Source organism: Pyxicephalus adspersus, chromosome 3, assembly GCF_032062135.1.
Source record: "Pyxicephalus adspersus chromosome 3, UCB_Pads_2.0, whole genome shotgun sequence".
Lineage (NCBI taxonomy): Eukaryota > Metazoa > Chordata > Amphibia > Anura > Pyxicephalidae > Pyxicephalus > Pyxicephalus adspersus.
This window is the reverse complement of record NC_092860.1, coordinates 111,455,499-111,469,666: the sequence shown is the minus strand read 5'-3', so window position 1 is coordinate 111,469,666 and position 14,168 is coordinate 111,455,499. Positions and strand designations below refer to the sequence as shown.

The 14,168-nt window shown below is 33.8% G+C and overlaps 1 protein-coding gene across 1 annotated transcript in view; it reads right to left on the bottom strand.

The window, feature by feature from the left end:
- Positions 1-14,168, bottom strand: part of TLL1 (tolloid like 1) — a gene marked incomplete in the record, with an annotated part of 139,689 nt that overhangs the window by 106,903 nt on the left and 18,618 nt on the right. Inside the window, 1 exon segment of the mRNA XM_072406015.1 lies at positions 4,929-5,039. Coding sequence (XP_072262116.1) covers positions 4,929-5,039 — 111 coding nt within the window.

Here is a 14,168-nt window from a genome sequence, read left to right as displayed (position 1 = left end):
TTGGTGGTAAGACTGCGGAAGTCATCCAAGGTTACATTTATTTTATAAATATATATAAATATAAATTTTATAAACCATAAAGGCTTGGATGTTATTATATGCTTATTTGTATAATAAAAGAGATGGCATTTATGAGTGGATGTGTGGACATTGGTGAGCCAGCTGTTATTTAAACATATCTTACTTATGAAATGATGAGAGGTGGAGTTGTCTGGTAATATACACTGTTGTGTAGGGCCACTGCAGATCTTGGCTTCTTTGTATGTTTTGGAACAAAGGAGGTAGGTCATATTACATCAATCACAAGTAACATTTTACTGGTTGTTTACAGTAAAATACTAGCTGAAATCAGTAGAGCTACAAGTCCTAAATACTGTTTAAACAATACCAATAATTACACTAATTGCCATAGATCTCATACCTGGCCAGTATATTTTTGACCTGGCTGGCAAACTGAACTGCAAGCAGATGTGATTGATTGCTTTACGTATCAACACAGAGCTTCCATTACAAAAACATATTTGGTTACTCAGAGCAGAATACAGATTCTCCTTTATTTCTGATATAAAGAAACTCTCCTGCCCACAATATTTTTTGGGGAATAGGAAAGAAACATAGCTTATGTTTATATATAACATATATTTATTTTACCATTGTGTTATGAAATCTGAAATTCTCATCTTCAAAGCATAGAATCAAATATAATTTTTCTTTAATTGTATCTAACCTAACTTTAAACAGTGTTAAGACCAACTTGACACCAGGAACAAAGTAATGAAAAAAACTTCACAATACTACATATGGTGTGAGCTCAAAAGTTGCCAATCCCTGATCAAAAGGGATCAGTTATAAGTCAATGTGGTTTATTTCCTGGCCATCTAATATATTATACAATTAAGTATGGTTTAAAATGAAGCTAGACAAAGCTGTATTTGGTGTGTGCACATGTGGAGGGTGACAATAATTGTTCAATAGCACTCTTTGTATTTTCTGTTAAACACCTAATATAAAAAATATAAAAGTTCCAAGCATATGTTGTTAAGTGCCAATAAAAAAAGCAACAGGGTTTTGATTTAAAATAAGTAAAAGGTGCAGCATTTATTCTAGCCAGGAAACCCTATTAGACTATAGACTTCTGTAAAATACCTGGAAAAAGTATTCCAAGAGCTTTGTATTAATGGATGGTGATAGTTGGCTTTTTTTTTTTACCAAGAGTTTAATGGAAAAATTAAGCCGAGTAGAAACCAAAACTGTTCTTCATATTCCCGGCCTAGGAAAAATAACTTAATGTAGTATATTGACATGACAATAGCAATTTGTCAAGAACTTTGACTAACGATTTGCCAACTAGTAGCATCACTATAAATCTGTAAGGGTGGTTTATTTAAGTATTACTGGAAAACAATCAGGATGCATAGTGCTTATCTAAAAAATGACAAATGTTCGAAAATTAACTATTGTGGTTATGATTAATTTTTATACTGAATGAAAAGTTCAACCAATGGGAGTTTGTAGGCAAAACTGTGAGATGGGATTTTTGGAAAATACTAAATCAACCTGATGTCAAATCTGTAAAATTACTATTCGATGAGAGGAAGCAATTGGTTTGTGAATCCCAACCAAAGCAGTTTTCTGTACTACTAATATACTATTTCTACAAAAATTACACAGTTTTTTTATATATAAGTTTTAGAATTTTTGCAAGCAGACATTTTTGCTGTCCAGATATACCTCTCTGCAGATTCTTTTGTTTGAATATCCCAGTTTAAGGTATAATAAATATGTATGTATCACATACATCTCACATTTTTATCTCTAACACCTTCCTATGTTATAAAAAAAACATGTACAAATGGGTGTGTACAATGACATCCCCCTCCTTTGAACCCCAATTCCTCTGGAATGGGGAGATGTACAAAACCAAAAATGTAGGTGCAAGTGGGGGACACCTGTGACTAACACCCCCTAAAATTTAATTGTTAGGCTATCATCAAAACATAAAGAACTCTGCCCATCAAAAAAAATCTACCGTTACACATTGCTGGAGGCACCTGAACCCCAATTTCTCTGGAACAGGAAGGGGGTACAGGTGAACAAATCTAGAGGTGCAAGTGGGGGACACCTGTGGCTAACACCTCCTAAAAACTCCACCCATCAAAAAACCCCTACCCTGTTACACATTGCTGGAAGCATCTAGCATCTGAACCCCAATTTCTCTGGAACGGGGGGGAGGCGGTACAGGTGACCAAAATAGAGGTGCAAGTGGGGGACACTTATGGCTAACACCACCTACAATTGAATCGCTAAGGCATCGTCAGAAAATAAAGAACTCTGCCCATCAAAATAATCTACCCTGTTACACATTGCTGGAGGCTTCTAGCACCTGAACCCCAATTACTCAAGATTGGGGGGTACAGGTGAACAAAATTAAAGCTGCAAATGAGGGACACCTGTGGCTAACACCCCTAAAATTTCATCGCTAAGGCATTGTCAGAACATAAAGAACTCTGCCCATCAAAAAAATCTACCCTGTTACGTTAGAAGCCTCCAGCTTCTAATGTAACAGGATAATACGTTAGAAGCTGGAGGCTTCTAGGGGCATAGTTCAGTGTTTAATTTATTTTAAAGTAGGCCTACACATGCACACTTGTTGTAACAGGTAAAATTAAAAAAATATTAAAACTTTTAAAAGTTTATAAACTGTGTTATGTTTTGCGGCTCCAGACTATTTTTCTTTAGTGGAAGAGGAGGCAAAATGGCTCTTTTGATAGTAAAGGTTGCTGACCCCTGCCCTAGGACAAGAAGTGTTTTACTGGAAGGAATGTTTGTATAAACTGTTTGCAATAAATGTTTTTCTGTAATACATAAACATTAATAATCATACACAATAACTAAAGAGCATAATGGTATTAACTAGTTGTTCTGTGCTGGACTGTTACAATAATATTTCACATAGTAACTTCCCGGATTCCCTGAATGGTTATTAATTTGTCTGTATTTAGAAATTTTGGTTGTATGGTGTTTAGGCTGTGACCAGAATACTCAGAGAAAGAGCCTTATATCATCAATACAATAAACCTGATATTTTGACTTCTAATTATAACTTGTTTTATTAGCAGATTATAGATTCTATGTGTAACACAACATGGCTACAGTTTAATGGTTTCATGTAAATGAAAATTACGGTATATATGGTACTTCAAAAAAAAAAATAATAAACTGAACATAATTTAGTATGAAGACCAATCAGGTTTGAAAATTATTAAAATGAAAACATATATGCTGTAAATAGTAAGTGCAACAAATATGAAAAGTAACTACTGAACAAATATTTTTCAAATAAATGGTTCACCCTGTACACTAATGAAATAAAAAGCTATACTCTTGCTTTATGTTGTTATAGTATTCATACTGTGGCATTTTGTATAATATGTTGCAAACATACACAGGATAACATCAATAATGGAATTACAATACTTACCTTAACTTTACACCAGTGAAGATGTCCCTTTTGCACATATATATATATATATATATATATATATATATATGCATTTATTGTATATATAAGATGCCATTTCAAATTATTATTGGTCTTTCAAAATAATTTGAATGGTTTGCTAAGTATGAGATAATGTGTATTTTCAAACATCTGTTTTATAAAGGCTCAGTTTAGATTAGAAAAAAAGATATGCACATGAGTAAGTTCAAAATTATTTACAAAAACACAGCATTTCTTCCCAATGACATATAGTCATGGAAACCAGTCAAATGCTTAAGCAACATATCAAATAATTAGCATAGTGTAGCAATCACGATCAGTATGCTGGGAATGAGAATATAATTGTTTTCCAAACAAATTGGGTAGAGTGAAGCATAAAATCTATGCATCACTCTTTGACAATGCACTTTTTAAGCTTTAATTTCTACTATTCCCAGCCAGAGCATGGAGAGAGAAAAATGTGGGATGGCTGACATTATTCACATTAGTTAGTCTGTTAACCTTACAAAATAGCTGACATAGTTCAGAATGTGTAGTTTGCCTGGCAGGTATTTACTTTACATTCATGCTAAAATGATATTTCAGCTGTGCTATTTCTGGTAAATTCCTACATAATAGTACATTTTAAAGACTGGACCTCTCGGTTATCTTTCAGCCAAAAATAAAAAATGAAGATTCAACTATTAAATACAACATTTACATTTTTTACAATAATTTCTACCTTAAAATGGCTTAAATGTTACATCCTTTAAAGGAAGCTGAAAAAAATTACTATATAACAGTCACATTGGGCAATCATCAATCATAGCACTAAAATGACCTCAGTTTCCAATGGTCACATCAAAGCCAATGGAAAATAATGGTAAATAAGGGAAGATACACTGGTCTGGTCTATAATCTGGTACTTGTAATAAAACTCAAATAATTTATCTGGCATTAAACACTACTGGAAATCCACTTTGCCCCCGGGCATTATGGATCTATATACTAAGATAAAAGAAGTTCACCTTATGGAACACCTTACGGCTATAATTTATAAGTATGAAAAATTCACGGAAATTTGGGCTTCTTGAGACTATTTATTATTTGCCTCTAATATGTTCCCACATATGACCGCTAATCCTAATTTCGGCCCTAGTAATATTGCTCCTGCCATTACTCCCTCGGAATTAACATTGAGGTCTATACAAGGCTAACAGAGAACTCAGCAAGGAAGGCTTGGCAAGAGGAAGAGGTCAAGATTTGCATACAACTTAAGCACTGCCTAAATCTTAAACTAATATTGTTTGGACAAATATTTTCACCTGTTTATGCATTTTATGCATTGATTTATTTATTCAGACTCATGATATGTTTAGGAACAAACTGTAGCAAGTACTACAAAATGTCAACATTTCTATTTTCAAAAATGAAGATTTTACATTACCTGTGGTGTGTCCCAAATTATCATTAGAGTGCTGAGTGAGGTCAATTGTTCTGTCAATTTGGAACATTTTTAGGTCTTCTTCATCTAAGGCAATGTCACCCCAAAACACAGCTAAACAAATAAAGAAAAAAAGAATGATTAGGAACAATGACTATGTACTCTTTTAAGTTTACACAAAAAATGGATAATTCACAAATCTATGACAACAACATTCCAACAAATTAGCAAAGGCCACTGACTCTAATTTTTTAGACTGATCACCATATACTGCCATAGTCTTGTTCTATAGGCGTACCCATTCGTAAATATGTGACAGACATTCTTAGCATTCTTAGAGAATGTTCACATGCTTGAAATGTAATTAAACTTTCACAAAAGATGAGCACATCTTTTACAGCAGACATGTAAAATGGCAATGCTTTTTTGGTCACAAATCTGGTGCATACATGTCTGCACTTTTGTACTTTTCAAACACTGAAATCAAGAGAGGAGTACAATAATGTTAAACTCTACTTCAGGCAAACAGCTAAACTTATATTTTTAATGTATTTATGTAAACTTGTTCTCTCTACTAAATAACATGCAGTCTTTTCAAACAAACTTATAATAACAGCATTGCTTACTGACCACTGCCAGAGGCTGGACCTCTGTGCAAATGATATTGCAGATTACACAGAACTACCTAATCAATTACCTGGATTAGGATGCAGAAGAATTAGAAGGTCAACACTCTGCTCTCCCAATCTGACTGCAATGTGAAAATCTGATTTCCCCTGTATTGTGACCCAAATCTTCAGTAACCACCAAAAAACAGCCCGGTGTTTACTTAAAAGTGCTGGGTGGAATGCTGGGTGGAGAACACTGTATACGAAATCGGTATTCTGCTTTGCTTCTGTACACTTTGCTTCTGTACACTGTTTGTAATCACCTATCTACTTGATTGCTATTAGAAGTTACCTTGTATATTTTGGTTTTAGTTAGATCTTCAAAAGCTGGGGTGGCTAGGATGACCAAGGCAACTAGCATCTCTTTTAACACAGGCTTCCTTCAACACAGGAAATAAAAAAAAAACTCATACTCAAGAAAGTTCTCATAAATTACACTTATTCAAAACACCTGTAAAATCATATTAATTTTTACAGATATTTAGATTAAATGTAATTTTATATACCTGTAATGTAAATTATATAAACTCTTGTGTTTTTTTAACTTTTTATGATACGACACCCTCCCCCTGATATATAAGAAATGCATACAGTTGCTATAATTAAATTACTAATAAACTGAAGGAATATACTTTTAATATTAAAGGAAATGTAATGATGGGGGGGGGGGGAGGTGGACTGGCTTAACTGTGAACTAAAAAGTAAAGAAGCTGTTGGACGAGCATGATCGGCTGTTTGTTTATAAAATAATTAAAAGTGGAATAATTACAGTATAAAAATCAGTAACAAAAAACAGGTGACTGAAATGAGCCGGACAACACGATGCTATTATTTTGATGATGATCCAGGTCGCTGTTGGCAGTTAGTAACTTAGCTCTAAATCTCACTCACAATCAAGCTGACAAGTTTACAGCTACCAAGGACAGTTCTTGAGGGTGTGCCTGCATGGCTTCCATCAATAACATCTAATCACCAAAGACATGCTTAACATGGACAGTCACTGCAAGGTGAACTGCATCAACACAGCTTACTTCATTGAACAACTATGTAGTAAATGCAGTAAAAGATATTAATGCAGGTTGTTGTTACAAAAAGTGCAAAAAATAGTTAAATAAAAATTGCAAAACTTTGAGAAAAAAATACCACATTCTCCAATTTAGTTTTGTGCAGTGGAAGTATAGCAGTTGGTATAAATGATCTGAACAAACCTCAGCAATGACTACACCAGGGATGCATTTGAGATCATAAATTAAGTGATGGCAACACCTAATACAACAGAGACCCTAAGCACTCAATACATTTTTTTCTTCTTTTCAGAATGTAAAAAGAAACTACCTATATCGGCAAAGTAAAGTGCAATGGATTTTACTGGTGTTCTTTAAAGCCCCTAGAGAAAAATAAAACAAATTAATACTGTACATACAGTTCTTATGCAAATCATTGTACCGATTTCTGTTTGTTACACAGCTAGGTATTCAGTAATGTATGTATTGGCAAGTAATAAATGTACAGCGTATTTCTAGAGTACAATTGATTTTTATGTCTTGCCATAACACTGTTAAATTAAAATCACTATGATGATTTATAGCACCACAATCTGAAGACTGCTCACCTGCAACTGGTCAATAGTCCTGTCAATACCAGATCCTGTAAAATGCTATAGACTGCATTTTTTACATTGTAAACTGCTTTAAAAAATGTTTGCATTAAATACCTTTGATAAATAAATAAATATATGTAATATATATTGTTTTTCACTTTGTATTTGTATTCCAAGTACCACATGAAAGCCTACATTTGCAACTGTGATTCAACTATGACTGTATTTGAATTACAGTTTCAAATTATGTAGGCTTTCATGTACTTTGAATACAAATACAAAGTGAAAAACAATGCCAACCATCTGGCTGTGTATACCTTAAGACCTGGTCTTCATAATACAGTCAGACCCACATGCCAAGCACACAAGAGTCCGCAAGGGCTTAAAAGTAAACGGGCCATTAACAGACCAACTAGTTGGCACAATGACAATTCTTTCTGAAATGAAGCCAAAATTGTCAGTAGATTACATGTGAGAGACCTAGAAAGCTCTGCTATTATGAAGTGTAGGAATGATTTTGTTAAGATTGCATGTTTTTATTTTATTAGCTAAAACGTTATCTATCTAAAAAAAAGAAAATATTGTTGACTACAAGTGTATGCATTTCCTGATCAAATCTGTTCTTTGCTTGCAGGGAAAACAGGGAGACATTCCTGGATATCCCTTTTAAACTTATCCTTTTTGAGAAGCTATGGACAAAAATCCCCCCAGCACTAGTGAATGGCTAATGTCTACCCCCAGAGATTCCAGTTATCTGATCCTTTCAAAATCACGTTAATATATCACATACAATTTTTATGTACATACATTACCTATAGCACTAAATGCAAACATTTCCACCATTGTGATGCATGGGGAACTCCTTATATCATCGGAGTATTCTGCATTCAAATAGGAATGCTACACATTTTTTAAATAATTCTTTAATTACAGATTATTAATTAGAGACGATTAGATCTCAGCTTTTAGTAATTTAGTATGCAAATTACTAGTGTAATGTTTGGTTGCTATGGGTGTAATAACCTATGGGTAAATAATAGGATATTATAATGAAGCACTAAATCATCAGACAATGGAACCTCATATTGGCAGTGGATTGTTTATGATTATTAAACCAAGCTTGCAATGACTTGACTTGCTTGATCAGGACATCAAGAATAAAATGGAACCACATATGGGTTGTTTTGCTGAAGCCTAATGTGGTCGTTAAAATGCTGTAATGCTTTTTGAACAATGTTATGTTGTGCTATAAAAAAAATGACTCTTATGCTGCTATTTTAATTCTGCATAACATCATAGAGACGACAACTTGTTGAAACAACTGTCTTTAGTTATCTTTGTAACCCCAAACTGGCCTCTTTAAAGACGTAAAATACGAGGATCTGTAGGTGTAGACAAGTTACATCTTTAATACAGATGGAAAATGGTGTATATAATTACTAACAAACGGAAATGAAATCAGCCCCAAAGGTTTCAGCAAATGTCCAGAGTCTATTAGTATGGTACGTGCATACACATCATTTTACTTTATCGTGTGCCAATGTGATATGTTTATCCCATGAGAATAATGAGATAACTATGCTAATACGCAGACGGATGCTGTCTAAAACCCTCCTGTTTTCTTACCACTGCACTGTATCTGAATGGAAATACTGCCACCTGTAAAAATCCTCTTGGCAAGACTCATTCTACAGATAGAATTTTTGTTTATGAGCACAGTCTAAAGAGAGACTTGTGCATCTCACACCCTTTGCTCCTAAATCTGGGTCTCATTAAACACTCATACCAAAGCATCCTTGGAGACAGGAGATAGTTGCTGTTGCTGGACTTATTTGACTGAACTTTCAAACATTCATCTTAAAAAGTCATCCTGTTGCTGAGCTAAGGGTTTTTAGAAGTTTTTTTATCAGGGTCTGTTTGAACATCAGGCTTTTCTCAAAATGAATTACAAAACATATGTAGTGTTCTAATATTTTTGTATCTCTACTCCTCCCAAAACTAGATTGATTAATACGGTGGTGCAAACATTTGAAAACATTGTACATCTACAGACCTAGCCAATGCTATCATATCAGATTCCCAGTTATGCAGTCTTTGGTTTGGTTTTGAACTGACCCTAGCACAAGATCTGAGTGTGGATACATTTTTCAGGAATCCAGACTGAAAACAGAAATTGATACACACAACATAAACACAAAAAACCCAAACTGATATTTAACCATTAATTTTAGTTTGGTTTTTTTATTGTCATCCTATTCATGAGAAAAATATGGGGAAGACCACTGACATTGCATGTCTCCAGCTTTAATTCTGACAAATTCAGGAAAGGAAAATTTTGCATGAAGTTGGCATGGTTGCATAACATTATAAGAAATCAAAAGCCAACCAATCACGATAATAGTTCACTTATATGAAATACTAATATTAAAGGACCCAGGGTCCCATAAACTTGAACTTTGAGCAAACAGCTACATTCATTACTGGTTTTAGGACTCTCATAACTCTGCCCAAAGGACAAAAAAACAAGCAGATGCAATTTTTACATTTACAAATAATTTATAGTTAAGTTTAGTTTTTAAGTTAAGTTTAAATTTAAGTTTAGTTCAGCCTATGCGGAAGCTAAATGTTAATAGGAAAAGCAGATATATTATCTGTCATCCCAGTGTTCTACATACTTAAAATATCTCACAATTAAAACATTGAGAGAACATGTTCTGTTCAATCTGCTGAGCAGATGACAAAAGTTAAATATTCTTATACTTATCAATATAGTAAAACATGCAGAGAGGCTTTGTTATAGTTTATAACATTTGACAGAAGCAGACTGTCAAAAAATAAGATTTATGTAGGCTACTAAAGCTGTCAGTTTTGCCAGTCAGCGGAGTGTTAATGAGCTTGATTCTGTTATATGAAGAGCATCCAATAAAAATTACCAGAACAATTGTGTGAACTTAGTTGCTATTGTGTACTCTGCTCTGTGTAATTCCATCTTTTTGGGTCTGATGTCGCTACATACTACCAGCTTGAATCTATTTCTCTAGAAAACAGAGGAGATGTACTATAGTGCGCAGTATGCATATGCAGAAATTCCTTGTAGAGTGAATTGTGAGGTGCTCTCATTTAAATGGCCTCTATATCCCAATATAAATTTCTTACATCAAGACATATTCTAAAGATCATATGGTGGTTATTTCTTGTAAAGGCTGCAGTTATAACAAGTATCAGTAAGATCATTTCTATCTAGATTACAATACAGAGGGATGAGATTACTACAGAACACAAAAAGTATAATATATTAGTATAGTATATTACTGGAATGAGTCATGGTCAGGCAAGTTTACAGTCATAAATTCAAAGCCTAACCTCCAGGAAGTTTGTCGTGAAGTGGAAAGTTCCCTCACTCTCTGTAGTAGTGTCTATAGCCACTTCCTATACATATAAGGTGTATAAGGACACAGAAAAGATAGAGGTTTGAGGCTTGTGTTGTTTAAAAACATTAATGATATATTGATAAAAGATTGATTCATACATATTTATATCATAGTCACATAGCGATACCAGTATTATATGTGACTATGACATAATTAAGTATGAATCAATCTTTTATCAATACATAATTAATGTTTTAAAACAACATGAGCACCTAACCTCCAGAAAAATTGATTAAATATTTTCTCTGTGTCTATCAGTTATGTTTCTTTACTGCTTGTGGCCACATGTCAATTATCCAACTGAAAACAAACTGCCACTGCTAGGTGGATCTACCAATGTTTTCTGTTCTTATCTTCACAAAATCCAAGACGGGAAGAGCTGGTTTTAGCAAAAAGAGAGCCCTGGGAAAAAAACACTATGGACGTCCTAGGCAATACATCATTACACCAAAAGTGCACTAAAGAGAAATATTTCATAAGCCAAAATTACTGCCTAATTACTGAAGTCAGCTTAGGCTTTTGAAGACACTGTATTATATCTGTTTCCTAATCAACTGAAAGAACATCAGTAATTTGTCCCCAATGTGATAGTTACTTTATTGACATTGTGCAGTTTGCCAACTCTAAACTGGGGTCAGTTTCTAAAGAGGTGCTATTGGTAGTGTCACATTTTCAAAAAATGGATACAAAACACAGTTTAGTGACAGGTTTAAAACAAGTAAATATGCCACTAGTCCATTTATTTTAAATTACACTAAAATTTAGACTTCTGTGTTTAAAAATGAAAAACCTTCTTAATACCTTTTAGATTCTTTAGTCATTCAAATCTTTGTTGTTGTATTTGCTTATCTAGCAGAAAAGTATAGCTCTTGGCAGCCTGCCGCATTTCATAGTCAATACATTCATAGAGAGAAAAAAAAATGTAAACTGGATGAACAGATTCTGGGATTGTCTTTGCTTTAAAATAAGCTATTAGTTAGCAAATTGGTGTCAAGAATGAAAACGTGCATGGTATAGATTTTGTTTTTTTACATTTAGGTAAACCTATTACCTCTAACCTTTTGAAGGCAATACTATAATTTAATCTATTCTAATCCACTGGATTGCATTGATGGTTTGCTTTGTTCAATTATGACTTTTAGCTGGGCTTTAAAAAAGATAACTATTGAATTATCAAATAATTATTCATTACATATTTAACAACATTAAACTGTGACTTTATCAATGCACACAAAACACTGAGAACATTTTCTTTTGAGAACTCTACACCATACTTTCTGAGACTCAAGCTGTGACCAGGCTTAGAAAACCGATGGCTTTCCAGCTGTTCTTGGTATCAAGCTGCTTTATCCGCTTTTTCACAACAGCTGCAGAAACTCAGGTTGCCTAGCCCCAGCACATAAGCTTTACTGTATACATACAAACTGATTGATGTCCATTTAATATTTCCAAATAGCCTTCACAGATATTGTTTGCATGGAAGAAACAATGTTAAAACATGTCTTTAAAGCATCATGTTTCTGGGCTGATCCACAGTTTAAGCCAGACTTCTTTTATCTCTATATCTCAATTTTATGGGATGCTTAAATCACAAATGAAAATATAAAACGCTCCTTCTAATCATTTTGGCTATATGATATTACATGTACTGCATATGATTAGACTGCAAAGATATAGTTTAGTTGATGAAAAAAAGCAATGTGTTAACCTGGGCATGACATTGATTTGTGCAAGTCCACAGTTTCTACATTATATTTACCAGTCTGCAAATATAAAAAAAAAAAAAACACTAAACAGCTGCAGATAAGGAACCCACCTTTATATTATATATCCCTAAAACATACTGGTAGGTTAATTGTTTTTTGCAAACAAGAATATTTAAAGAAATAGATTGAGAATATGTTGGGGAGCTTAGATTGCGGGTCCCTTTGAGGGACATCTAATGACAAGTACTGTGTAATATGTTAGTGCTTTACAAATAAAGATAATATGTAAAATAAAGCAGCCATTAATGACAAATGAGAAGTATATGGAAATAGTATTAAACTATGTAAAGATCATCTGCTTCATATTACATTGCAAGAAAAATCAATTACAAACAGCGCTAATTGAATGGAGACAGCTCAGTAAGTAGCATTTGTCTGGATTTTAAATGTCAAGTCCCACTTGGTGTTTAATTGCAAGCCACTCAGACACTTAGCTATGATTAACATTATCTGTAATCTAATGTTATTTTATGAGTTAACATTTTAGCACTTGAACAGCCTGATCTGTAGTCATTTTTGACACATAATAAAATAACACATCTATAGATTCATTCCTGGTACCATAAATCATTTCAAGAATACACTTTGAAATGTTAGTCTATGTTCACAAACTAGATGGTTGACACCCAAAACAAACAATCACATTTGTCTGAGAGAAAATGTACCATGTGTACAACAGTCCCCCTGAATCATTCATCCTTGGCGGATCAATGAATGATCAATGAATGATACTACTGTACTTTTCTATGGTGGTAGTGCTTTCACTATATTATATTCCATACCTCGCCTGTCACTTACTGTCGCCTGTGTGTTAGAACAAAAATTCATGTGTTTTAGCTACCCTATTCCTGCAACACATCTGTTGGGTTGATTCCTTTAGGAAATATTTCTTTATGATTTCCTTGTCTTTTCACTTAAGTCAAAAGAGTACAGTCAGGTACAGCTCATATATACACATTATCTACACTACTATGTCATAGTTTGATAATGCTATTTACTTGTACCCCTTTTCTTTTGAAAGTATTTCTTATAGACAACTCATTCCACCAGCTGGAAAGTGCTAAATTACCAGAAACAAGTTTACTATATTTTGCTTTTAAATGTCAAATATAAAAACAACAAATGCCAAAGCAACAAAAAACTGTGACCTTAGAAAATACATAAAAGTCAAACATGAAAATAAATTAATGTTTCCCACTGTGTAACAGAACACAGATGATTACCGGCTGTGTAAGCTGGCACAGGCCAACCGACTATAAAGCAGCAAGCAATTAGTGAATTTTCAGTTGCATTCATGATCTGAAAGTAGTGCATGATATTATTGCTAAGCTGGATCTCATTTACACTTGCTAAACACCGCTTTAATAGACATGACTATTCATTCCCAGCCATACATTGGAAAATAATGAGTTCTAATTGTCCTACGGAATGTGGCAGATGAGCATGAGCTCTTGTGTAAGCTGTGGAGCAGATAGTTCTTTAGTCACGAATGTAAGTTTCTGGCTGATAATATAAAGATATTCTATGTGGATCAACATCAAATAGGAGGAACAAAAACAGCTGAGTGTGCTACTTTTCAGTTCCCATTACACGTACCCCAGTAGTATGTGAAAGGTTTACTAATATGCTATCAAGAATAGATCAATGAAGAGGGCAAAACTTCAACTACAGGGTCACTGCACTGATTATTTTGCTTGCTTTTTACTTCACACGCATTAGAAGTTTAAACACAGTCCATAGAAACATGCAGTATGATCATTATCAAGTATGTAGGGGAA